Source organism: Oryctolagus cuniculus, chromosome 1 (assembly GCF_964237555.1).
Source record: "Oryctolagus cuniculus chromosome 1, mOryCun1.1, whole genome shotgun sequence".
NCBI lineage: Eukaryota > Metazoa > Chordata > Mammalia > Lagomorpha > Leporidae > Oryctolagus > Oryctolagus cuniculus.
The window spans coordinates 212,600,074-212,624,302 of NC_091432.1; the positions used below are offsets into that span (position 1 = coordinate 212,600,074).

Here is a 24,229-nt window from a genome sequence, read left to right on the forward strand (position 1 = left end):
GAACTATGATAGAGAGTTAGGTTTAGGAGTGTGGCATGGCCATAGAGACTCACAGACCTGCCTCCCATCCTGTACTCAGACGGTAACCCTGGACAAGACATGGCACTATCAGGGGCAGGGTTCCATTCTAGCAAAATTATATAGAGAGAGCCAAAATGATGTAAAAAATACTAACTCCACCTACCTTCTGTGACTTCTCAGCTACCATGAGGACCAAGTCAAAGTCATAGGTCCCAAGAGAATGATCATATAATTCATTAACATCTACCAAAAGCAGCAAATATTTCAGGGCCTCTTCAGCACTCACAGCATCAGGGTCAGATGGAGCATTCCCTGTCAGTGTTTGAGGAAACAAAACAGAATAAAACCACTTGGGGTGGGGGGTGGGGGGCCACAAACCTAGTAATATAACAAAAAATACAAAGTAGAACATTTTCCCTATAAAACTGGACAGCAGATGAACATATACACTTTTGACTCTTTTTTACATGCTTTGTAGGGCAGCATTCAAAAAAACTCAAACAGGTCTTCAAATGGTGACCCAAGGGCCACATGTTTGACCTGTGAAGTGGCAATGATCATCTCAGAATAGTGACAGTCAAGGCCAAGTTAAACACACTCTCTGTGAGCAGGTCTCTACCTTGAAGCTCGTGTACCTTCTGCAGCACAATCTCCAATTCTGGAGTTGTTTTCTTCACGTGAGATGTGAGTATTGGCAGGCAGTACCTAAGGTAACAAGTGGAAAACACCAGAAAACTGAATAAGCTGACCTGGAACAAACTTGGACTTTTGTGATTCAAGATGCCCATGCATGGCGGCAAACGTACTTGTGAGGATTTATATTCTCCATGGCTACCCTCAGAGCATCACAGATAAGGTCGAGCTTTGTCCCACCAGGATCCCTGGACTGCTGGACACTGCTGGGAACTGGTGGAGGGTACATGGTCTTTGTGACATCTTCTTCCCTGAGAACAATTGTGTATGAATGGGTCACTAAGGGAACACAAGGCTCTGTAATCAAATTACTAACACATACCTGGCATGCTGATGAGACAAAAAATACGAATGGCTTTTGCAAGAGTTTAATTATAAAAATATTAAAAAATGAAACTATCTACAAAAGTCTTACAGGATAATGTTCATAAATGTTTTCTTCACATTAACCCCAAAGAGGGTATAATCTAGGTGTCCAGCACCAGCGGAATGAATAGTGGTATAGTTACACAATGGCACATGACTTGGTAATGAAGAAAAGGACTACCTGATAATACTTGCAAAAGTCTCTCAAGACAATGAATGAAAGCAACATTATTTACACAGAAGAACCAATACCATATGATTCCATTTATAAGATTTTTTTTTTTAAATAGAGTGAATCCACAGCAAATCTTTGCTGGATTCAACCCTCTCTCTCTCTCTCTTTTTTTTTTTTTTTTTTTTTTTTTTTTTTTTTTTTTTTGACAGGCAGAGTGGACAGTGAGAGAGAGAGACAGAGAGAAAGGTCTTCCTTTGCCGTTGGTTCACCCTCCAATGGCCGCTGCGGCCAGCGTGCTGCGGCCGGCGCACCGCGCTGATCTGATGGCAGGAGCCAGGTACTTATCCTGGTCTCCCATGGGGTGCAGGGCCCAAGCACTTGGGCCATCCTCCACTGCATTCCCTGAGCACAGCAGAGAGCTGGCCTGGAAGAGGGGCAACCGGGACAGAATCCGGCGACCCGACCGGGACTAGAACCCGGTGTGCCGGCGCCGCAAGGCAGAGGATTAGCCTAGTGAGCCACGGCGCAGGCCTGAGATATTCTTAAATAGGCACAACTACTCTGCACAGTACTTGCCTACAGAACGGGACAGGGACTGACCAAGAAGGAATCTGAGGGAACTATCCAAGAAGAGGGAAATGCTCTCTAACTCAGCAGAGGCTCAGGCTACAGAAACTTTATACTTGCTAAATTTCACACTTATGATTTGTGGTGTGTTTCAATGTAGATAAATTTGACCACGAAAAAAGTCCTAAATGAACCTATCCATAATACTCTCATTATGTCAAGCAAGGTGAAGTACTAAGAGGTAAGGCAGACTAATATCTACAACGTCATTTGAAATTTGTGTAAAGACAAGATGAATGACAGATGGACATATTAGACAATGATAATACATATACAGTAAAATAAGAACTGGAGAGGCTGGGTGGTAGTACCAGATGCTTCCTGGACAAGTCTCTCAACTTTTCTGTTTAAAATGTTTCATTAAAAAATTGGAAAATAATCATCACAGAGAAAGATACCAATTGATTTCAATCTCCTAAGAAAAACAGATAGTTTAACATGTCTACCCAAAAAAATCAATAATTCTGAATGACAAATTTTGAAGTCATAGTCTTAAGTAGGCTGTTTTCCAAAGAAATGAGCAAAAACCTACTGGCATCTAAGAGTGTTACTAAGGTTGTTTTTCTCCTCTAGATATACATGTATGATTTCCTTAGCAAGAAAATTAATGCAATGATATTCATAAATTATTGAAAATACTTACTTCAATTCTGTGAAAAACAAATTAATATGATTTACACAATCTATCTGCCTTATGAAAGTTTCCACATTTTGAAGAAATACCTACCAAAAAAAGCACAAAACATTTTAGTTCAGATCACAATATTTCAAGTATAAAATAAACCAGATTTACAAAGTCAGATTTACAAAGTTACCTCAGGGTTATGATCATGAATCAGATTGAGATTAATTCTTAGTTTTCTCATACATTCAAATGCTTCTTTAAACATAATTCTGTAAAGAGACAGAAGAGAGAAAAAGGATACTGCACAAAAACAAAGCTTCCCGGACCCAGAATGTTGTCATCAGCATACAAACCAGTTATATCAGTTTACAGCCTCTTTGCCTCACAGCTACTACTGGATTTCAACTCTGAAATTATAGGATGACAAAACCAGAGACTGGCCGGCGCCGCGGCTCACTAGGCTAATGCTCCGCCTTGCAGCGCCGGCACACCAGGTTCTAGTCCCGGTCGGGGCACCGGATTCTGTCCCGGTTGCCCCTCTTCCAGGCCAGCTCTCTGCTGTGGCCCGGGAGGTCAGTGGAGGATGGCCCAAGTACTTGGGTCCTGCACCCCATGGGAGACCAGGAGGGGCACCTGGCTCCTGCCTTCGGATCAGCGCGGTGTGCCAGCCACAGCGCGCCAGCCGTGGCGGCCATTGGAGGGTGAACCAACAGCAAAAGGAAGACCTTTCTCTCTGTCTCTCTCTCTCACTGTCCACTGAAAAGGTTTGATCCCAGCAGTCTGAGGACTACATCCCCACATACACACAACAGAAAACTCTGACAGAACTTAGGTCTACTTTTTCAACAAAACATTATGCAGACCCTTCTAATATAAAGTTTTCCCTAAACAGGCCCAGCAAATGGATCATTTCCTGCATAATAGTGTCTCAGGTTTTTTTGGGTCACAGGCCCCTCTATCAATCTGTTGAAGCATTCAGACTTTCTATCTAGATAAATAAACACAGACACAATCTGGTGTACAATTTCTCTGGGTTCACAGGACAACTTGAAAGCCTACAGAGATACCCTAGGTTAACAGAAGACTTGCTTTATATGACAAGCTTTAAGATTCTTTCTGATAAAAGAATGTCTACTACAACATACAGTACTAAAGAGGAAGAGAGGGAGATGGGATGGGGAGAGGAGGAGAAGGTAAGAAGGAACTAAAACTGACTAAAAATACCTGAAATGAAGCTTTGTCAGTTTTTAAGTTTTAAAAATCACAATGAAACACTTCTTGTTTCACATGGATCACAAAACAACTAGTCATATATATAGCACTTACTTGTCCAACCACTTGCGAATTTGAGCTAAAACCAGGGCTCGATGATGAACAACTTCTAAGTTCCCCCTTGGCATCTTGGAATAAATAAATCAAAATAACACTTTTAAGTAGAAGGATACACAATTCTACTGAACTCTTCAAAGAGAACCACTGCAATGTTTTAAAATGGGCATACTTTTAGCAGAATCTAGTTGTGCTCAGTATCTTGACTTTCAAAAAAAAGTTTCCTTTTGAGTCTCACTGGTCATAAACCGTATGAACATTCCTTTGCATAAAGCTAACAGACAACCTAGCAAGGAAGGTTTATAATGAATGAATAGAAATGACAAGGGATCCTAAAGTACAATTCTGCTCGGTACTGACATAGTGACAATCAGAAGGATAGCTTGAAAAATCAGCTTACCTGTAATATAAGCTTTGTGTCCTGGGGCACAACGGTGACAATCCGTGAACCCCTCTCCACCTTGCGCAGAATCTCCCCATTAGACACGTGACTGCTGCTCAGACCTGCCTGTAATGCTAAAGATATCATTGGGCAAGGCTTAAAAATTCTCTCTCCAGTAATTGCAGTGAAACCACACATATTATCTGAACTAGAAGAAAACAATTAACTACCAGGTTCCTTTGGTCTCCACTCAACCTCCAAACCCTGAGTCCTTCTGGAAACTGCCCTCTCTCCTACACACAGCCCTTATGCATATTCATATACACAAGTTCTCAAGTGATCTGGAAAAACACAGGAAGGATTAGGGAGCTTCTCTCTTTCTTAGCATTATCAGTGTACTATAACCAAATAAATGAAACAAAGATGCCATTTCCAAGTCAGAAGCAAAGAAAGTAAGTGGGCTTTTCAGAATAAGGAAAACACACCCAAAGATGGGGTGTGGAATACAAGAAAAAATGGAGCCAATATCCTACAAATGATGAGATGGAGTCCAGATATACAACAAAGGGTAGTCACAGTGAGAAAAGTTAGATAATATACTGAAAGCACACTGGTAGCTTGAAACCTACACAGTAACTCAAAATTTCAAGTTAGTTATATAATGAAATTTCTTGAATGTCCTTCTTAAGGAAAACCCTCCTTTGAAAGTCTGTAAACTTGGGGCCAATATTGTGGCAATGTGTTGCCCGCCATGTCAATATCCAATATGGGCACCAGTTTGAGTCCCAGCTGTTCCACTTCTGATTCAACTCCCCACTAATGCACCTGGGAAAGCAGCAGAAGATGGCCCAAGTACTGGGTCCCTGCACCCACTTGAGAGACCTGGAAGAAGCTCCTTTTCCTGGCTTCAGCCTGGCCTAGCCCCAGCCATTGTGGCCATTTGGGGAATGAACCAATACATAGAAGACCTCTCTTTCTCTCTCTCTCTGGCTTCCTCTCTCTCTCGGTAACCCTTTCAAATAGAAATAAAATAAATCTTTAAAAAGAAGTCTGGGGGCCAGCGTTGTGGCACAGCAGGTTAAAGCCCTGGCCTGAAGTGTCAGCATCCCATATGGGCACCGGTTCTACTACTGGCTCCTCCACTTCCAATCCAGCTCTCTCTGCTATGGCCTGGAATAGCAGTAGAAGATGGCCCAAGTCCTTGGACCCCTGCACCCATCCATGTGGGAGACCCGAAAGAAGCTCCTGGCTCCAGATCGGTGCAGCTCCAGCTGTTGTGGCCATCTAGGGAGTGAACCAGCAGATAGAAGACCTCTCTCTCTGTCTCTACCTCTCTCTGTAACTCTTTCAAATAAATATATCTTTAAAAAAATAATAAAGAAGTCTGCTAACTTGTACAGAATGATTTAAATCAGATACTCCATTGAGAATAAGGGCTACAGAAATGAACTCAGGTTTCCTCCAGTTTAGTCCTCTGTGATAAAAAGCCAAAGGAGGTGAAGAATTTAAAATGTCATCAAAACTCTAAAAGACAAAAGACATTGAAAGAGGGACTATTTCTATTTTATTTTACTGAAAACTTACTTTTAATTGAGGCATCCTTCAGGCAATAACACTGGCAGGTGTGGGAATGGGTCGTCAACAATAAAAACTCATCGTAAACTGCAAATGATGTGATATTTGATGCAACCTGCAACAATGCAAGAAAGATGGGAGCGAAAGTTAGCTTTACTACTTGTAGCCAAGAAAGTAAAAAGGATCCAACATCAAACCAAACCCTGATACCTCAGTGTCATTGATGAAAAAGCGACATCTGTCAGTCAGACCAAGGACACATTCCTACAAAGAAATAAAAGTGAAACAATAAGCAATTTTATTTCAAACTAGTTAAACCTAACCTTTGTACTATATAGTTCTACTCCCCAACAAAATCCTTGTAATCAGGCCTGAATATAAAGGATACTTCAAAAAGCTCATGGAAAATGGAATGGGAAGAAGTTTATCTTGGTAGAAAGTTTTTTTTTTTTTTAAATCAGGAGCCAGCACTGTGTTGCAGTGGGTTAAGCCACTGCTTTGCAACACAGGCGTCCCATATTGGAAGCCTGGTTCAAGTCCCAGCTGCTGTTTCCAATCCAGGTCCCTGCTAATGTGCCTGTGAATGCAGTAGAGGATGGCTGAAGTACTTGGTCTCCTTGCCACCCATGTGGGAGACCAGTTGGAGTTCCTGGCTTGTGGCTTTGGCCTAGCCCAGCCCTAGCTGTTGCAGCCATTTGGGAATGAACCAGCAGACAGAAGATCTCTCTTTCTTTCTGGGGAGACAAACTTCTTTTATTTAACATCTCTGCCTACACATCACTGGCTCAGAGGCTTTCTGGGACTACAAAAGAAGTATTGCCATTCTTATAGCTACTATCTTTTTTTTTTTTTTTTTTTTTTTTTTTGACAGGCAGAGTGGACAGTGAGAGAGAGAGACAGAGAGAGAAAGGTCTTCCTTTGCCGTTGGTTCACCCTCCAATGGCCGCCGCTGCAGCCGGCGCACCGCGCTGATCCTGGCAGGAGCCAGGAGCCAGGTGCTTTTCCTGGTCTCCCATGGGGTGCAGGGCCCAAGCACCTGGGCCATCCTCCACTGCACTCCCTGGCCATAGCAGAGAGCTGGCCTGGAAGAGGGGCAACCGGGACAGAATCCGGCGCCCCGACCGGGACTAGAACCCGGTGTGCCGGCGCCGCAAGGTGGAGGATTAGCCTAGTGAGCCGCGGCGCCGGCTCAATAGCTACTATCTTCTTAGTGCCCTCCTCCTCCATATATCCCTCACTATTCTCTACCATTACACACTGCTCATTTCTTTTACTCTTGCAACAGAAGGAATAAATACAGCTACACTGCTAGACTACAACTTCCAGAAGAGAAAGGATTCACCTGTTGCTTTGTTTGTAACCACCGTATTCCACCGCCCACCATAATAGACATTCTAGTATTTGTTGAATGACAACCTACTGAACACTATTTTTGAGATCACAGCTGTGTTTTCATAAAAAGACATTTAATAAAACTTTCAATAAGCTGTATAACAGGGATAAAAATATTATCTTTTATAGTTTTTCCAAAACCTTAAAAGATAGATTTTGATTTTCTTATTTTATAGATGAAGAAGGTATGGCTCGGGAGAGTGCATTAACTTCCCATTGCTGCCTTGGGATTTAGAGACCAACTAAACTCCCAACTCCAAAGCCCATGCTCCTTCTACCTAATGCTGTCAGTCCCTGGGTAACCTCTTTAAGTGGCAGATTTTCCTGCTTTGTGTTCACTTACCTCTCCTCCAATCATGGCCAGTTCAGTCTGTATGCATGGATAAGGAAATTGAATGGGAAATCCACCAGGGTTCTTCCACGGCTCAACAGCCAGAGAAGGTGACTCTGCAAAATGAAGAGATCTGGCTTACAAATAGCTAATCTGCTCTTTGTTAAAAACCTGTCAAAACTAATACTTGATAAAACATTTAACATGCAATTTGGATCATTTCCCAAATGTATTTGCATTTAAATGTGTATTGGAAAGTAATTAAAGTACTCCAGTTCATCACAAAGAACACAGAAGTATATATCTGCTAATTCCACTCTAGCTTAAGAGTTTTCCAGGGTAATTACAAGGCCTAACAATCACTGATACATTGACAAGTTACTCACAAGTACAAAAAGAATTAAATATCTATTTAAGTCACATACATACTCTCCTACCAATTTGATACTTACCCCAAATGTACTTAAGTATCTGGCCATCAGCCAGCTGTAATGCTACCGATTTGGTTTTGGAATTGCAACACATACTGATTATGATCCCATCCACCGATATGGATGAACTGATGAAAATTAAAAAAAAAAAAAAAAAAGAAGTATTATGAACAATTATTACTCTCAAAAGTAGCAACAGTTCACAAGTTTTAAAAACAGACAAGGGGCCTGCGCTGCGGCTCAATAGGCTAATCCTCCACCTAGTGGCGCTGGCACACCGGGTTCTAGTCCTGGTCGGGGCTCTGGATTCTGTCCCGGTTGCCCCTCTTCCAGGCCAGCTCTCTGCTGTGGCCAGGGAGTGCAGTGGAGGATGGCCCAGGTGCTTGGGCCCTGCACCCCATGGGAGACCAGGAGAAGCACCTGGCTCCTGCCCGACCGAGACTAGAACCCGGTGTGCCGTCACCGCAGGCAGAGGATTAGCCTATTGAGCCGTGGTGCCGGCCCTCAAATTTTATGAAGCTAAATTATCAAGAGATTAAGAGAACAGACTCTGTTCTCATTAGATCCTGCTCCCAGCTGTATGATATGGAGCAAGTTACAAAACTCCTCTGCACCTCAGTTGCCCCATCAATAAAATGGCAGTGCTGAAAGCACATACTTTACAGAGCTATGGTGAGAAATAAATGAGCCAACACAGGGAACACGCTTAAAAGAGTATCTTTTATGAAGTTCAAGCTATAGTAAATGTAAGCTAATAACAGTTATAAAATAATCAAAGGACTTCAAAGTATATTGCTTTTAAGACATCAATAATCAGGGTCAGTGCTGTGGCATAGTAGGCTAAGTCTCCATCTGCAGCACTGGCATACTATATGGGTGCTAGTTACAGTCCTGGTTGCTCCACTTCGATCCAGCTCTCTGCTAACAGCCTTGGAAAGTAGTGGAAGAAAATTCTCAAGTGCTTGGGCCTCTGCACCTGCATGGGAGCCAGGAAGAAAACTCCTGGCTTCTGGCTTTGAAACGGCCTTGCTTCAGCTGTTGCAGCCATTTGGCAAATGAACTAGCAGATAGATCTCTCTCTCTGTCTCTCCTCTGTAACTCTGCTTCTCAAATAAATAAATCTTAAAAAAAGAAAAAAGACATCAATAATCACATTTTATAGAAACAAAATTAGCTTTCTTGAGAAAACCAAAGCAACAGAAACATATTGTAAATCACTTCTCGTCTCCTTCACAGCAAATAAGATGACTGCCTTTCATTTTTCCTTCTACAAGCTAAAGACAAAGAATTTCAAATTTGGGGGTTGGCTTTGTGACACAGCGAGTAAGCTGCCGCCTACAATGCTGGCATCCTAAATGGGCACCAGTTCTTGTCCCAGATGCTCCATTTCCAATCCAGCTCCCTGCTAATATGCCTGGGAAAAGCAGCAGATGATGGCCCAAGACCTTGGGCCCCTGCTACCCATGTGGGAAACCTCAAAACTCCTGGCTCCTGGCTTCAGCCTGGCCTAGTCCTGACTGTTGCAGCCATCTGCGGAGTCAATCAGTGGAAAGAAGATCTCCCTCTAACTCTGCCTTTCAAATAAATAAATAAATAAATAAACTTGGGGCCAGTACTGTGACATGGTAGGTAAAATCGCTGCCTGCAGTGCCGGCATCCCATATGGGTGCCAGTTCAAGACCCAGCTAATCCATTTTCAATCCAGCTCTCTGTTATGGCCTGGGAAAGCAGTGGAAGATGGCCCAAGTCCTTAGGCCCTTGTACCCATGTGGGAGACCCACAAGAAGCTCCTCGCTCTTGGTTTCGGATCATTGCAGCTCTGGCCATTGTGGCCAATTGGGGAGTGAACCAGTGGATAGAAGACCTCTCTCTCTCTCTCTCTCTCTGCCTCTCCTTCCCTCTCTGTGTAACTCAAACTTTCAAATAAATAAATAAATCTTTAAAATAAATAAAACTTTAAAAAAAATTTTTTTTGGCCAGCACCGCGGCTCACTAGGCTAATCTTCTGCCTGCGGTGCCGGTATCCCGGGTTATTGTCCCGGTCGGGGTGCCGGTTTCTGTCCCGGTTGCTCCTCTTCCAGTCCAGCTCTCTGCTGTGGCCAGGGAGTGCAGAGGAGGATGGCCCAAGTCCTTGGGCCCTGCACCCGCATGGGAGACCAGGAGAAGCACCTGGCTCCTGGCTTCGGATCAGCACAGTGTGACGGCCGCAACACGCTGGCTGCAGCGGCCATTGGCGGGTAACCAACAGAGAAGGAAGACCTTTCTCTCTTTTTCTCTCTCTCACTATCCACTCTGCCTGTCAAAAAAAATTTTTTTTGAGGGGGCCAGTGCTGTGGTGTAGCAGGTAAAGCTGCCACCTACCAGTGCTGGCATCCCATATGGGTTTGAGTCCTACCTGCTTCACTTCCGATCCAGCTCTCTGCAATGGCCTGGGAAAGCAGTAGAAGATGGCCCAAATCCTTGGGCCCCTGCACCCATGTGGGAGCCCTGAAAGAAGCTCCTGGCTTCGGATCACCCCAGCTCTGGCTGTTGTGGCCATTTGGGGAGTGAACCAGCAGATGGAAGACCTCTCTCACTCTCCCTCTCAGACTCTGCCTCTCTGTAACTCTGCCTTTCAAATAAATAAATAAATCTTTAAGAAAAATAAAAATTTTTTGAGGAAATAAAACCTGTAAAATGTAAACATTTCCAATGTCTTATGTAAATCACTCAACTTTTCTTTATAAAGTAAAATCCCATTAACTTTGAGTGTTCCATATATCTAAAACATATTCTGCATCTCGACATATTCACAGAAAGTTTCTTCAAATTATGAAGGTACTTCAAAAATTTAACATAAAAATGGAATTCTAAATTTATTTTGGTACAATTTTTTGGAAATCTATGCATAGTTCTTCTGTAACATGTATTTTCTTTTCTTTTTTTTTGACAGGCAGAGTTAGACACTGAGAGAGAGACAGACAGAGAGAAAGGTCTTCCTTCCATTGGTTCCCCCCAAAATGGCTGCTACGGCTGGCACACTGTGCCGACCTGAAGCCAGGAGCCAGGTGCTTCCTCCTGGTCTCCCATGTAACATGTATTTTCCATGAACTTTCTGAAGACCCGCTGTATCATGAAGCATTATGAATAAAAGATTAAAAACGAATGACTGTATTATGTCGTTTATATATAATAAGGAAAGGTTCTTAATTTTCCAAAGTTGAGGAAGAATAAGCAGGCCTAAACCAACTTCTGCACTTACCAATGAGTTTGGCCCGAATGTGCCCCCATATATAGTGAACCATAACTTAACTTTATGTGCCAGCAGGCTGTCCCCTAACTTAAAGAGTACACATTTGCAACTGACTAAATGCATGTTGGCCAATTCTAGTAGCTGACCCCTCAGTTAATTTGAGGTTCAAGGCTGCTCAAATTATGCCCAAATAAAGCCATGTCAAATTGTACCAATCAGGTAAACCCTACATGTCTTTTCCTTTTGTTCTGATTAGAAAAGTAGCTCACCACATTAAAAGAAGGGGCATTCTCAATCATCTTGGCCTGGAGTGCCACCTAGTTCTAGAATCTTTTTTTCTTTCTCAAGAAAACTGTTATATTTAACTAGTCTCAGTTTTTCTTTTTTTCTTTCAAGATGTATGTATTTGAAAGGTGGAATGACAGACAGAGAGACAGAGAGAAAGATCAATCTTCCATCTGCTGGTTCACTTCCCAAATAGCCACAATAGCCAAACCTGGGCCAGGCAAGTCAGAAGCCAGGACTTCAACCTAGGCTCCCACATGGGTGACAGGGGCCCAAAACTTCAGTCATCATCTGCTGCCTCCCAGGCACATGAGCAGGAAGCTGGATCATAAGCAGAGTAGCCAGAATCTGACCTGGGGCCAGTACAGATGTCGAAGTCCCAAATGGCAGCTTAACCTACTGCAGCACAAAGCCCACCCTGCAGTTTTTCTTTCAACAGCAATGAGGGTTCTCAAAATATAAATCTAACAAGTAGAGCTTTAATTACAAACAAATCTGGGGATAATATCAGTATATGACTAGTTGCCAAGTTCTGATATTGAAACCTAAGGGGAGCTCTGGGAGTTGGCCAGAATGCTATCTGCTGCCCAACAGGCTTATATTATAGAAAAGAACATCAGAAGTCTGTTACATGATGAAGATGTGGTCAGGAATCAAAACAAAACTCAGGTACAGGGAGCATAGAAATTTCAGCAAAGAAAAACGAAGATGACTTTCTGATGGCAAAGGCAGTCTAACGTCAAACAGGATGTATAGACGAGGTAGTCAGAAGAAGCCTTTTGAAGTCACCACATCAAAAGGAAGCATATCTACATTTGTAATCTCTTCCCATTACATTAGCCCATGAGAATTAGCCATCTTTATTAACATAAGTTCTAAGATCTAATAGTTACTCTGCAAGAATGTTTGTACATGATGAATTAAAATATTTAACATAACTTGAAAATGTTCTGCCTCTTTATGGGTATTTGTCCTATTTTTTACTTTCTTGCTATATATTTTTGGTTGGTTATTTTGATGTAATTCAAAACTAGACTTAATCTTGCTAAGCTAAATATGCCTACCAGGAAAGCTACCGCTTCTCAACCTTGCTAACTAGAAGCCAAAATAAAATAAAATAAAAAGACAAACATGCTCCTCCATTTGTTTATAGAGATGTATGTGCATAGCAATACCTGACACTGAGCTGCCCTTGCTCCTCGTCCACCTCGCAAGGGACCACAGTCAAGCGGTGAATGACAGACTGCTGGGGGCTGCACTGACTGTGGCAGATGGCCAAGAAAATGTCTTCTTCAATCCAGGAGAGAAGGCTGAGCTTCAGTGGGTTTGTTTCTTGATCTTCATTACTCTCAAACTGAATTCTGTTTTAAATATTGGAGAATATTTAAGACATGAATAGAACTTTAAAAGCACAAAGATCCTCCCGAATGAACTACCTTGTATACACCCAATTCCTAATTATTAAGAGGAATAAAAACTGAGTAACAGTAATAATGCTTGATTGGCTCAAGAATGTTTTTATACTTACTTCAAGTTAAATTTCTTAGCCCCCTGATATGTTTAAATTTGAAGGGAACAATTCAGGAAGTTGAATACACAAAAACATCGGGGCCCAAGCCCTACACTAATGAACGCCAGAGCCCTTCTACCTAATCAGGTACCAACACTCAATCCGGGCTCCAGCAGATCTCTGGGTCTCAGGAGATTAAGCACCTCATATCAACGTGACTGACTAGCTCCAGAGATGGTCTTCTTGTCTCCAACACCTTCCTTAGGTAGCCTTTTGATCAGTGCACTCATTTTGCAACCTCGCATAGGAACCCATACCATATATTGCCTGCCTTTAGATCCAGAGACAAATGCTCAGCTGCCGCTAGCCGCACGTTCCCACTCAACAGCCTCTCTGGACTCAGCCCCTGCACTGCACTCAGCCCAAGGTGTTCTTTCTACACAGGATCCTCCCTATCTATTAGTCACCAACACTCTCCTCCCCCAGACCCAGCACCCTCAGTCCTTTCAAATCCTAAGCTTACTCCTTCTTCAAGGTTCAAGAGAAATACTTGTGTCATTATGAGATCTCTGAAGACTTGGAGTTATCCTCCCATTTTATTTTTTTTTAATGTAACCACATTCTAAACTGTCTCACACTTTCAACTTTGCCTTATGTCTCTGTCCCCTCTCTAGTAGTATCAAGGCTCTGAAATGAAATAATGCATGTAAATTTCTTTAAAAACTACTAAACAGTCCCTAAACAACACACAGGTTGGATATATACATCACATATATTTAAAGTATATAATACTTACTAAATTCTATTATTTGTTGCACTCAGGAGATTATTTCTATTAATTTAGGAATAAATACTTCCAGGAGGTGCGACAGTTCAGTAAAGAACCACCATGGATTTATAAAACAGAAGAGAATCAAAACCCAGATCCTCTGGCTACCAGGTCCACATCTTTGGGAAGATACCTAACCTCTACACTTTATTTTCTTATCTGGAAGCACTTACTCAAATAACACTTTTAAAAAACATTTTCCCACAGAAGTGGCATTACAAGTTTGGCTTCTGGGTCACAGCAAACTCCTAGAGTGTACCTGAGGCATTCAATTGTATCCAGTTGTTTCTAATACAGTTTCAGTAGGAAAACCCACTGATTTCCAAGCTGAGGATCTAGAGTCTGAGATGAGGCAAAGACAAAGGCTATATGAGGCCATTTCTACATTAACAACTTACACACCCTCACTGATGCAAGGGAGTACAACTCTGCCTGATCACCATCACCTCCATCTTTCCTGTAAGTTTCCAAGAGAACTAAGGGCTACTGTGGGGAGTGGATCTAGGCTAGTTTACAACCCACGCTCCCCTGCCACTCATCAAAATACATGACATTCTGAACAGCCAAGTGACTAGCTTCCCCAACCAGAGCCCTAGCGTTCTATTTCTGTTCTACTCAGCATCAGGCAGTTTAACAGTTAGTGAATTTAGGATTATATTCTCAGAGGTCCAGGATAATTAAGAACCTACTTGTATCTCTTTTCCAGATGAGGTGTTCTAAGGGAGACTTTAAATCCATTTCCACCCACAGCTCCCAGTTTCACTGTGGGGTCCATACTTGGACTATCACCTAAAAACAAAATTGTAAATATTATCATTACAAACTATAAATATTGCTCCTAATACCAAATACTATATGCAATTGTCGATTCTAGAAGGCAAATAAAGCAATCTAGAAAATAACCACATCTCAATTTCTTTCTTAAATCTTTGCCTATTTTTCAAGTTTAAACAAAACCAACTTTTGCCTTAGTAAACCATATCTGTCATAACTGTCACACCTCACGAGACCTCATGCCAGCCAGCCCAGGTGGACAGGCTGCTGTCTCCTGCAGTGTTGGTTCCTCCGTGGTCCTACAACCATTTCTCAGTAACTCTCCATGATCTGAAGTCCTAAGCACTCGTTTAAAGGATACCCTCTTTGCATTTTTGATCCAGTTTACTCATGCACAGTGATCATTGTAAATCTTTACAAAGGCAAGAACACAGCGTTCTTCTGTTCCACTCTACAATCTCACTTAGAGTCACAGTCTTTGAGGGCCTGCTGTCCCTTGTCACGCTCACAACACTACCCACCACCCTCCCCTCACGTCCCTGACAGCCACCCTAGCCTCCTGGCTATTTCTGAAACACAGCAGCATCTTTGCAGGTGTTTTTTACTCTGCTCAGAATACTCTTTTTTTTTCAAAGGTTTATTTATTTATTTGAAAGTCAGAGCTAGAGAGAGAGCAAGAGCGAGAGAGAGAGAGTCTCCCATCCGATAGTTCACTCCCCAATTGGCCGCAACGGCCGGAGCTGTGCCAATCCGTAGCCAGGAGCCAGAAGCCCCCTCCAGATCTCCCATGTGGGTACAGGGGCCCAAGGACTTGGGCCATCCTCTACCGCTTTCCCAGGCCACAGCAGAGAGCTGGATCGGAAGTGGAGCAGCCAGGTCTCAAACTAGCACCCATATGGAATGCCAGCACTTCAGGCCAGGGCATTAACCTGCTGTGCCACAGCGCCGGCCCCCAGAATACTCTTTTTACCCTAGGGTTCTGCTTCCCTAGTCACCTTAAATACAAAAGCCACCTTCTCCACACGACCCTAGATTCAAGCTTTCCCTATAACCCCATCGTGGATAATTTTTCTCTACAGATCATGCCATCTGATAAACTCCACAAATGCAATGACTAGAAAAGGGTCTGGCAAATAACGACCAATAAACAGTAAAGGAGAAAAAGAGGTGATACTCAGGACACATCAAATGCCACCTTTGAAAATTTTGGCAACTAATCTGTCTTCACACCACTCCAGTGCCAATCAGTTGCCTCCAAGTTCACTTGCAACAAGCACTGTTTTCTCTTGGGCACTAATGACTCTTATTCAATACTCTGACCTATTCCTCTATGTGATCTCAAAGTAGAATGTTCTGACATTGACTTCAATTTCTGCTCCTTCTTCTTTTCATTGTTTCTTTATCTCAGTAAAATGTACTAGCTCTCAACCCTTACCAGATCTCCTGGACAACCTGGAAGCTGACATCAGCTGCTTCTACAAACACATTCTTTAATTTCTCCCCAGCCTGTCCTGGTACCACATTCATCCAATTGGGGTTTCAGAGGCTAATCTCTAAATGCTACATTCTAAGAAGGACTCACAGGGTCAGAGCTGTAGTGCAGTGGGTTAAGTCTTGGCCTGCAGCACCAATAACCCATTAGGGTGCTGGTTCAAATCCCAGCTGCTCCACTTTTGATCCAGCTCTCTGCAATCAATCATGTCTGGGAAAGCAGCACAGGATGGCCCAAGTGCTTGCGCCCCTGCACTCACGTGGGAGACCCAAAGAAGCTCCTGGCTCCTGACTTTGGCCTGCCCCAATCCCAGTCATAGTGGCCATTTGGGGAGGGAACCAGAGGATGGAAGACCTCCCCTTCTCTCTCTCCTTCTCTGTTAACTCTGCCTTTCAAATAAACGAATAAATCTTTAAAAAATAATAAGGATTCCCCCACTTTTTCCAGATTTCTCTTATAAACAAACCCTCCACAACATGTTCCTCAAACTTCCCAGAGCATTTGGATATCTTTCTCTTTACATTTCTACAAACTCTCCCCTGGCCTAACTCACTATTCTCCCACCTAGACGTTCTAAAACAGTTTCTCCTAACTGCTTTCTCTGCCTCCAGGAGCCCTCCTCTCATGGCCAACATCACACACTGATGTCATCCAATCTCCCAAAACCAGAACACTAAACCTGCCCTACCTCACCACAGGGGGTTGTTAAGTATCAAGTGAAATGAATGTAGGCTGGCATAGGATTTCATTAAGGAGAGATGAAAATGTTATAATAAAATTGAATTGTGGTGGTAGCTATATAACTCTGAATATGAATATGTACATGAGTATCTCAAAAATTTCATAGAAAATGTGTATTATGAAAAATCTGCATAGATATAAAAATTTTTTGCATCAATATAAACTTCATCTTTTAATTCCAGGTTTCTATGTGCTTTCTGAAGTGTTGATGTGTATATCACTGAATTATACATGTGAAACAGAGGACTAGCACAAGGCTACCTTTCTAGAAAGTGAATTCAGGACAAAGCATCTCACACATTGTAAAATGATACATAAAATCATATAGTAAGTACTGTAACACTAATCTGCACCTGACTGTTTTGAATCTCACAAAACTAGCAATAAAATACCCGAACAGTTACGTGTGAGGACAAAAATTTGATCTGACAGGCTAACAGAAAGCCTTCTTTGAAAAACAATTTCTTTTTCTGATTTACTTTGACAATGCACACATCAGTATTTATTTAAGTTATTTTAAAAAGTTAAGGAAGACTGTAACAGCATTTTACAGAGTGAAACAAATCAGAGAAATTGGTAACATATCCAAATAAGAATCATAAAAGCAGTAGGCTGTCAATTTAACAAAAAAGCTGATAAAAAAAAAAAAACAGGGAATTCCAATATGAATTAATTTTGATTATTCTCTCCCAGTAGCTACCTAGGCTTTTTCTAAGAATTTACAAGATATTTGAAAATAAGGCTACCAATCACACATGCCAGTATAATTTATGAGATGACTACAGAATTCACACACAACAAAACAACTTTCAGGTTCCCTAGTACATCAGGAAAGCAACAAGGAATTGGCATCAAGGGGACTGTGAAAGGACAATTGGATTAGGAGCTAGGATGTCTGTGTCCATTACTGCTTAAGAAAACTGCAACCCCTCTGGCACCATGTCCCCTCATCTATCAGACAAGAGAACTCCGGCCCTGGCATAGTTCCTAGGAGGAGTATGTGGTCAAGCAAAATTATGTATAAAAGCAACAAATACATTAAAACATGTTAAATAGATACATAGTATATATGACACTATTTCCAGGGCTGAATTAATTATGCTTATAAACCAATGACTCTTCAAGTTCAATAAGGCAAAAGGAATTGCTTTCATAAGCCAGAGTAGGATTTGGGGGGTGAGGGGAGGTGGGTGGGATAAAGGGGCACACAAGCTTATTAAATATCAATGAAATTAACTGTAGACTTCAAACTACTGTTAAGGCAATACCAAAATATAAGTTGCTTCTGTGTAGGTGTGGGGAAGAATTTCATTCTGAATATCCTGGTAAGTTTTTTGACATACCACATTTATAAACAGAAATCTGGTTACTGGCATCTAGGACAGCGAGGTCATTACTCTTTTTAGGGAGTGCACAGAATGTGACTTGATTCACAGGGTGTGGGAGCAGCAGTCGGTATGTGCACATGGGAGGCGGAACCACAGTCTGCTGAAAGACTGTCACCAATATCCTGTCTGCAAGTGAAAACAAAAGAGAAGGATTAGACAAGTGGATAGTTAACTGGTAAAATAAGCCACCTCAACATCACAGTACCCCTAAGTAATACTGGTAGTAAAAAACAGCAATGTATAAAGGTAATTTTTTATGTTTTTCTCAAAAGTAAGTTTAAAAATAGTATAACAAGTGAGGAGTAAGTGTCATGGGTCTATTTATATCTGGCTATTGTAACCTCCAGGCCTAGAGTAGTCCAAATCTGACCTGAAAGTTTCAGGTGCCAAGAACTAAGGCAAAGAGGTCAGAGTTTCAGCTTTAAATCTGGGCCTTCAGTCAAGTCAAACTAAACTAAGGAAATTAACACCTTCAAAATTCTTATTTTTCCCATGTGTGGCCTTGGTAGTAGGGCAGATCTGATCAAGTTCTCTATACAGAACATAAAATTATAAAATCAATACTGTGATTACTACACAGAAATGAGTTAGTATACCAACTAACTCACATTATAGTCTAAGAATAAGTGACCTTTAAGTTATCAGCAATAAGTAAACTACTCATGTGGCTACTTCATTCCTCAGCCTTACCCTCTACCCCCACTCTGAGACAACCTAGGCCCCACAAAACCCTTGCAACGTAATTACAAAAAACCAACATAATACTCATACAGGACAGACATCTACGACTTGAAATGAACTTAATGGAGAGTACTTCTATCAGAAAACAAAGCAACACACATGGAGTGGTGCAAGGGTCAACACAAATCTGTGTTAGGGCAAGCAGACACTTAACCTTTGTTAATTCTCTGCCCAGGGTCAAAGGGTCAATATCTTCAGTCTCCAACAGCCACACAAGTAAATGTCTAAAGGCCATGGATAGGGTACAACAAGGAATGGGCAAAGGGGGAAGGGAATATGGTTCTCAGGAGATTATATTCCACCCAAGGGCATTCCCATTGAACCAAAGATAAAACAATACACAAGTACAAAGAAATCAAACAACCGAAACAAAGCTCCCCACTGTCCAACTACATCTGCAGACCCTGGGCTCAGGATTTCTTGCAGGCACTTGGACACACTTCCCAGCTGCTTACTTCCATCAATGACAGCCACGTTTGCCAAGTCACTCTCATTATCTCCTGAGCTCCTGTCAGTCGTCCAGCGCCAGTCATAGCAGAGGTAATGCCAGCCCTGGCAGAGGACATGCAGCCTGTATGGAATCACTGGGTCCCACATCAGAGATACAATCTTGCTCTTCCCATAGGTGCTGAAAGGCAGACACTGCTTGAGATACCAGTGATAATTTCCAACAGTCCAGAGTTGAACTGCAAAGGAAAACGAAATAAAAACCTTCAGAGGTCAGGGAACCAGATTTCAAGCCACTAGCTAGAAGGGAAAAAGGAAAATCTTTTCTTTTTCAAATGACCCTTTTTTTTTTTTGTAATTAAAACAGTAATGTAATAACCACTGTTAAGTTAGCTTTCCATAGAGATAAAATGTGAAGTATCAAATAAGGTCAGAAGTATACAATCTTATTTCACTTCTACCTTCAAACCTGATGATCATGATGGAAGATTATTAGACAAAGCACTGTTTTAGTGATTTAGTATGAAGATCTGGGAAGAAAATAATAGTATCACTTGTTGCATTCTGCTGCAATAACCAGGTCTGAGCCAGGAAGAAGCCAGGAATCAAGAGCTTCATCTGGGTCTCTCACCTGGGTGGCAGGGGCCCAAGCACTTGGGCCATCTTCTACTGCTTTTTCCAGGTCATTAGCAAGAAGCTGGACTGCAAGTGGAGCAACCAGAACATGAACCAGCAGCCGCATGGGATGCCAGTGTCACAGATGGAAGCTTTACCAGCTACACCACAATGCCAGGCCCAGATGCCTATCTTCTTCCAGGTGCTCTTCATGCAGTCATTTCTAAGCAAATCTAGTTTTAACTGTGATTCAAATGCACAAGGGACTTAAGCATGCAATTACCCTTTCTAATATCTATTAAAAGAACAAGACATAACTGCATTAAAACAAACCTTTACTAAACAAGTTACATAAAGAAATTTATTTTCTTAAACTTCTCACACACTTGCTCTTAAATCTTACAAAGCTTCTGTACTGCCATGAGTTGCTAAGTTAAACCACGTGTTCGTGCACCATAAGGACAGATGCTGGAACTGCTCAGGTGCACTATTTTTATCCTGAACATATCACAGTCCATCACTTCACCCACCAGTTATCAGTAGTTGTCAGTTTTGGCTTATGTTAAGATAGCTTAGGAGGTTTTATTAAAAATTAAATACTGACAGATAGTATTCCCCATTCCAACACAATGAATCCATCTCTGAAATGAAACCTGGATATCATTATTCTTTTTTAAAAGTATATCACTATTGTGATGAATTTCTTAGTAACATTTCAGCTAAAAAAAAGTTCTACTGACTAAAGAGTTTGGAAGCCACTTAGGAAATAATTCAGAAGGTAAAAAGATGTATGAATAAAAATGGTCAGTGTAGTGTTGTTGGTGGTCATGAGAAATTACAAAACTTTGGATGTCTAGCAGTATGAGATTTAATAACTGGCTAAAAGCAACTTAAAGTGATACAGATGTATATCTGAAATGGAAATATGCCTGTGATACAGTGTCAAAAAAAGTGACAAAACTGCATATATATCACCTACACTTTTAAAAAAATGAGCTCATAGTATATTGAGATATACACACAAGATAACCTAGAGGAAAAGAAAAGTTTAAGTGATTATTACTGAGTGGTAGAAATATGGTATTTTTTCTTTTCTTCTCATCTTTATTCAATAACATTCTATATACCTCTTAACACTTACTAAAAAAACACATTACTTACACATTTTAAAAGTAAAAGAAAAGGTTCTCTCTCAAATCTAATTCCTCTTTCTCTTCCCTGGTATTAGTTTAATGGTGTTCTGACTTTCCACAGTCATCATGCAAGTCACTGACAATCTATGATGGTTCATGGTATGTGTCAACTTGGCTAGGGTCCAGCTGTCCAGTCAAACACAAGTGTAAATGCTGCTATGACAGTAATTTGTAGATGTAATTCACATTTATAACTGGCTGACTCTAAGTAGAGCAGATTACCCTTCATAACAGGGTGATTTCATTCAGGGGCCTTAGATACTGAAATTGAATTTCCCACAAAGGAAGCCAACTCTGCCTCAAGATTCTAATAGAGAAACCCTGGGTTTCCAACTTGCCCCACAGGTTTCAAATCTGCCATCTCCTACAACCAGATGAGCCAATTCCTTAAAATAAGTCAACCAATACTTTTGCTTGTTCTCTCTCCTTCCCCTCTCAATATATATACAGGGATTCCAAAATATTTTGCACCAAAATAAAGTTATCTTTAAATTCCATTTTCTAAAGTTTTTTAAGTACTCAAATGCAAACGTGCATGTGTGTATGTATGCTCCATTGGTTCTATTCCTCTACAGAACACTAAGATACGAGCAAAGCTCATAAATAATTAAAATCTAATCTCTCCCCTATCCCATATATTCACTTAGATGTCTTTGACTCCAGTAAGAGACTAAGAAGGAACGAAGGAAATCCCATAGCCTTCTACTTTCAACTACATTTTATGGGGCATAAAGCTGAGACACTTCCGTTGTCTTACCATAGGTTTTCAGAACGGAATCTTCTTCCCTCTGAAGGTCTTCCAGCCAAACAGCAAGCACAGAGGAATCTGCATTCCACAGCAAGTCATTTACCTAGTAGGAGAAAAAGATCTGGCAATGCCTTTTGCATTTACAGCAAAATCTTCACAAACAGCTGAATCCCCTGTTCTTAAAAGTCAAATAATAAAATTACTATACATTATTAGCATAAATTACTAACCTACAGAGTCACTAAACAACTCTGAGAAATGTCATTACATGGAGATGATTTTAAAAAATGATTTTAAAAAATGCATTATGCGGGGACCAGCGCTGTGGCATAGTAGATAAAATCTGCCTCCTTCAGTGCCGGCATCCCACATGGGCGCCGGTGCGAGTCCCAGCTGCTCCACTTCCAATCCAGCTCTCTACTATGGCCTGGGAAAAAAGTATAAGATGACCCAAGTTTTGGGCCCCTGCACCCACGTGGGAGATCTAGAAGAAGCTCCTGGCTCCTGGCTTTGGATTGGCACAGCTCCAGTCATTGAGGCCAACTGGAAAGTGAAACAGCGGATTAAACACCTCTGTCTCGCTCACTCGCTTGCTCTCGCTCTCTCTGCTTCTCCTTCTCTGTGTAACTCTGACTTTCAAGTAAATAAATCAATCTTTAAAAAAAAATCAGTTGTAAGAAGCCAGCATGTTTATTATCATCTACTCTGGAGCCTCTACCCACTAGCCATATCACCTGTGAACCTCTGTACGTGATAAAACCAGCAAATATGAAAGTCCTCTGGATTTGATGGTCAAACAACTCAGGCACCCACCTTAACTTCATCTTTGAGGAAAGGAAGTGTAAACTGTCCATGAAGAAGTCCATTCTTCTCAAAAAACACAACATCCTGTTGGTTTGGTTTATTTTGTGTAGATGCGATCAAACTGCCTGAGGGTCTTAAAGCAAATCCGAGTGTTAGAACATCCTATAGCGCATACAGCTGGTTTGAGAACAAGGGGAAATTCAGACAAGAAATTTCTTTCAGTAAAACTCCTCATACAAGAAGTTTTAAGTCCCTAGTTCCCTGTGATTGGCAGGCAATTCTTCCTGGTGTGGAACTACACTTGCCCAGAAGAAAGACTACCTTTTCCTGATCTGCACAAAGCCTCTACTTGCCCACAAAGCCTTATATACAGACTATACTTGCATAATTACATATATATATGTATATATAAACCATTCTAAATGTCCTAAAAACTGAAACCTATTTCTCCTTCAATTACATGACTTCAGGAAATATTCTACGATCAGGCAAGCATTTTTTAAGGCCTCCAACTAATGAAAATCTCTTCATTGTATTCATATTCATCTCTAAAGTCTTAATTAAAATATACTTTTCTCTTATTCTATCATCCAATGCCTTTCAAATTCTGGTGAGAAACAAGATATCTGAATCCTAGAGACCTAGTGGTTCTGCACATAACAATGCCACTGACACAGATCTATAATCAAAGCAGCTGCATACGACAGGCACAATGTGACCTCCACAAGGGCAGTGAACCAAGGAGGTAAATGGGAAGAACCCAAATCCAGCCTGCAGGTCCCTCTGCAAGCAGATCCCATACTGTGGGAGACTACACAGAGGAAGGAAGCTCTGAAGATTTCACAAAAGCTCCATTTGCCCCACAGAGTCTGGCTGTTTTACACCATGGTTTCACTAGGCACAGTCAACAGTCATAACCTTTAAAAAATTAGGAATACAAATGTGTGGGTCTTTTAATGATGAGGTCTGTGAGGAAGCCCAGAATCCACTCATCAAGTAGAATTCAGACCTCAGGGCCAACTGTGACATTCTGGGTAAAGGCGCCATCTGTGACGCCAGGATCTGATACGGGCTCATGTCTCGGCTGCTCCTCTTCCAATCCAACTCTCTGCTAATGGCCTAGGAAAAGCAGTGGAGGATGCTCTAAGTCCTTGGGCAACCACACCCACGTGGGAGACCTGGAAGAATCTCCTGTCTCTTGACTTCAGTCTGGCCCAGACCTGTCCATTGCAGCTATTTGGAGAATGAACTAGCAGATGGAGGATTTCTCTCTCTCTCTCTCTCTACCCTTCCCCATAGCTCTGACTTCCAAATAAATAAATAAATAAATAAATATTGTTAAAAAATTTCAGACTTCATGGGGCCGGCTCCATGGCACAGTATGTTAATCCTCCACCTGCAGCACCGGCATCCCATATGGGTGCTGGTTCTAGTCCCGGCTGCTCCTCTTCCAATCCAGCTCTCTGCTATGGCCTGGGAAAGC

At 41.7% G+C, this 24,229-nt stretch overlaps 1 protein-coding gene across 3 annotated transcripts in view; it reads right to left on the minus strand.

Moving 5' to 3' along the window:
* ELP1 (elongator acetyltransferase complex subunit 1) overlaps positions 1–24,229 on the minus strand; it is a 74,150-nt gene that overhangs the window by 32,015 nt on the left and 17,906 nt on the right. For all 3 annotated transcript variants that reach the window (XM_051842674.2, XM_070070982.1, NM_001082655.1), the window contains 17 exon segments: positions 22,756–22,879; positions 21,952–22,045; positions 19,395–19,625; positions 18,154–18,324; positions 14,493–14,592; positions 12,640–12,825; positions 7,969–8,075; positions 7,529–7,632; positions 6,004–6,057; positions 5,803–5,908; positions 4,237–4,352; positions 3,834–3,907; positions 2,698–2,776; positions 2,526–2,605; positions 828–965; positions 641–726; positions 185–333 (listed from right to left, as the gene is read on the minus strand). In XM_051842674.2, the coding sequence (XP_051698634.1) occupies positions 185–333; positions 641–726; positions 828–965; positions 2,526–2,605; positions 2,698–2,776; positions 3,834–3,907; positions 4,237–4,352; positions 5,803–5,908; positions 6,004–6,057; positions 7,529–7,632; positions 7,969–8,075; positions 12,640–12,825; positions 14,493–14,592; positions 18,154–18,324; positions 19,395–19,625; positions 21,952–22,045; positions 22,756–22,879 (1,999 nt within the window).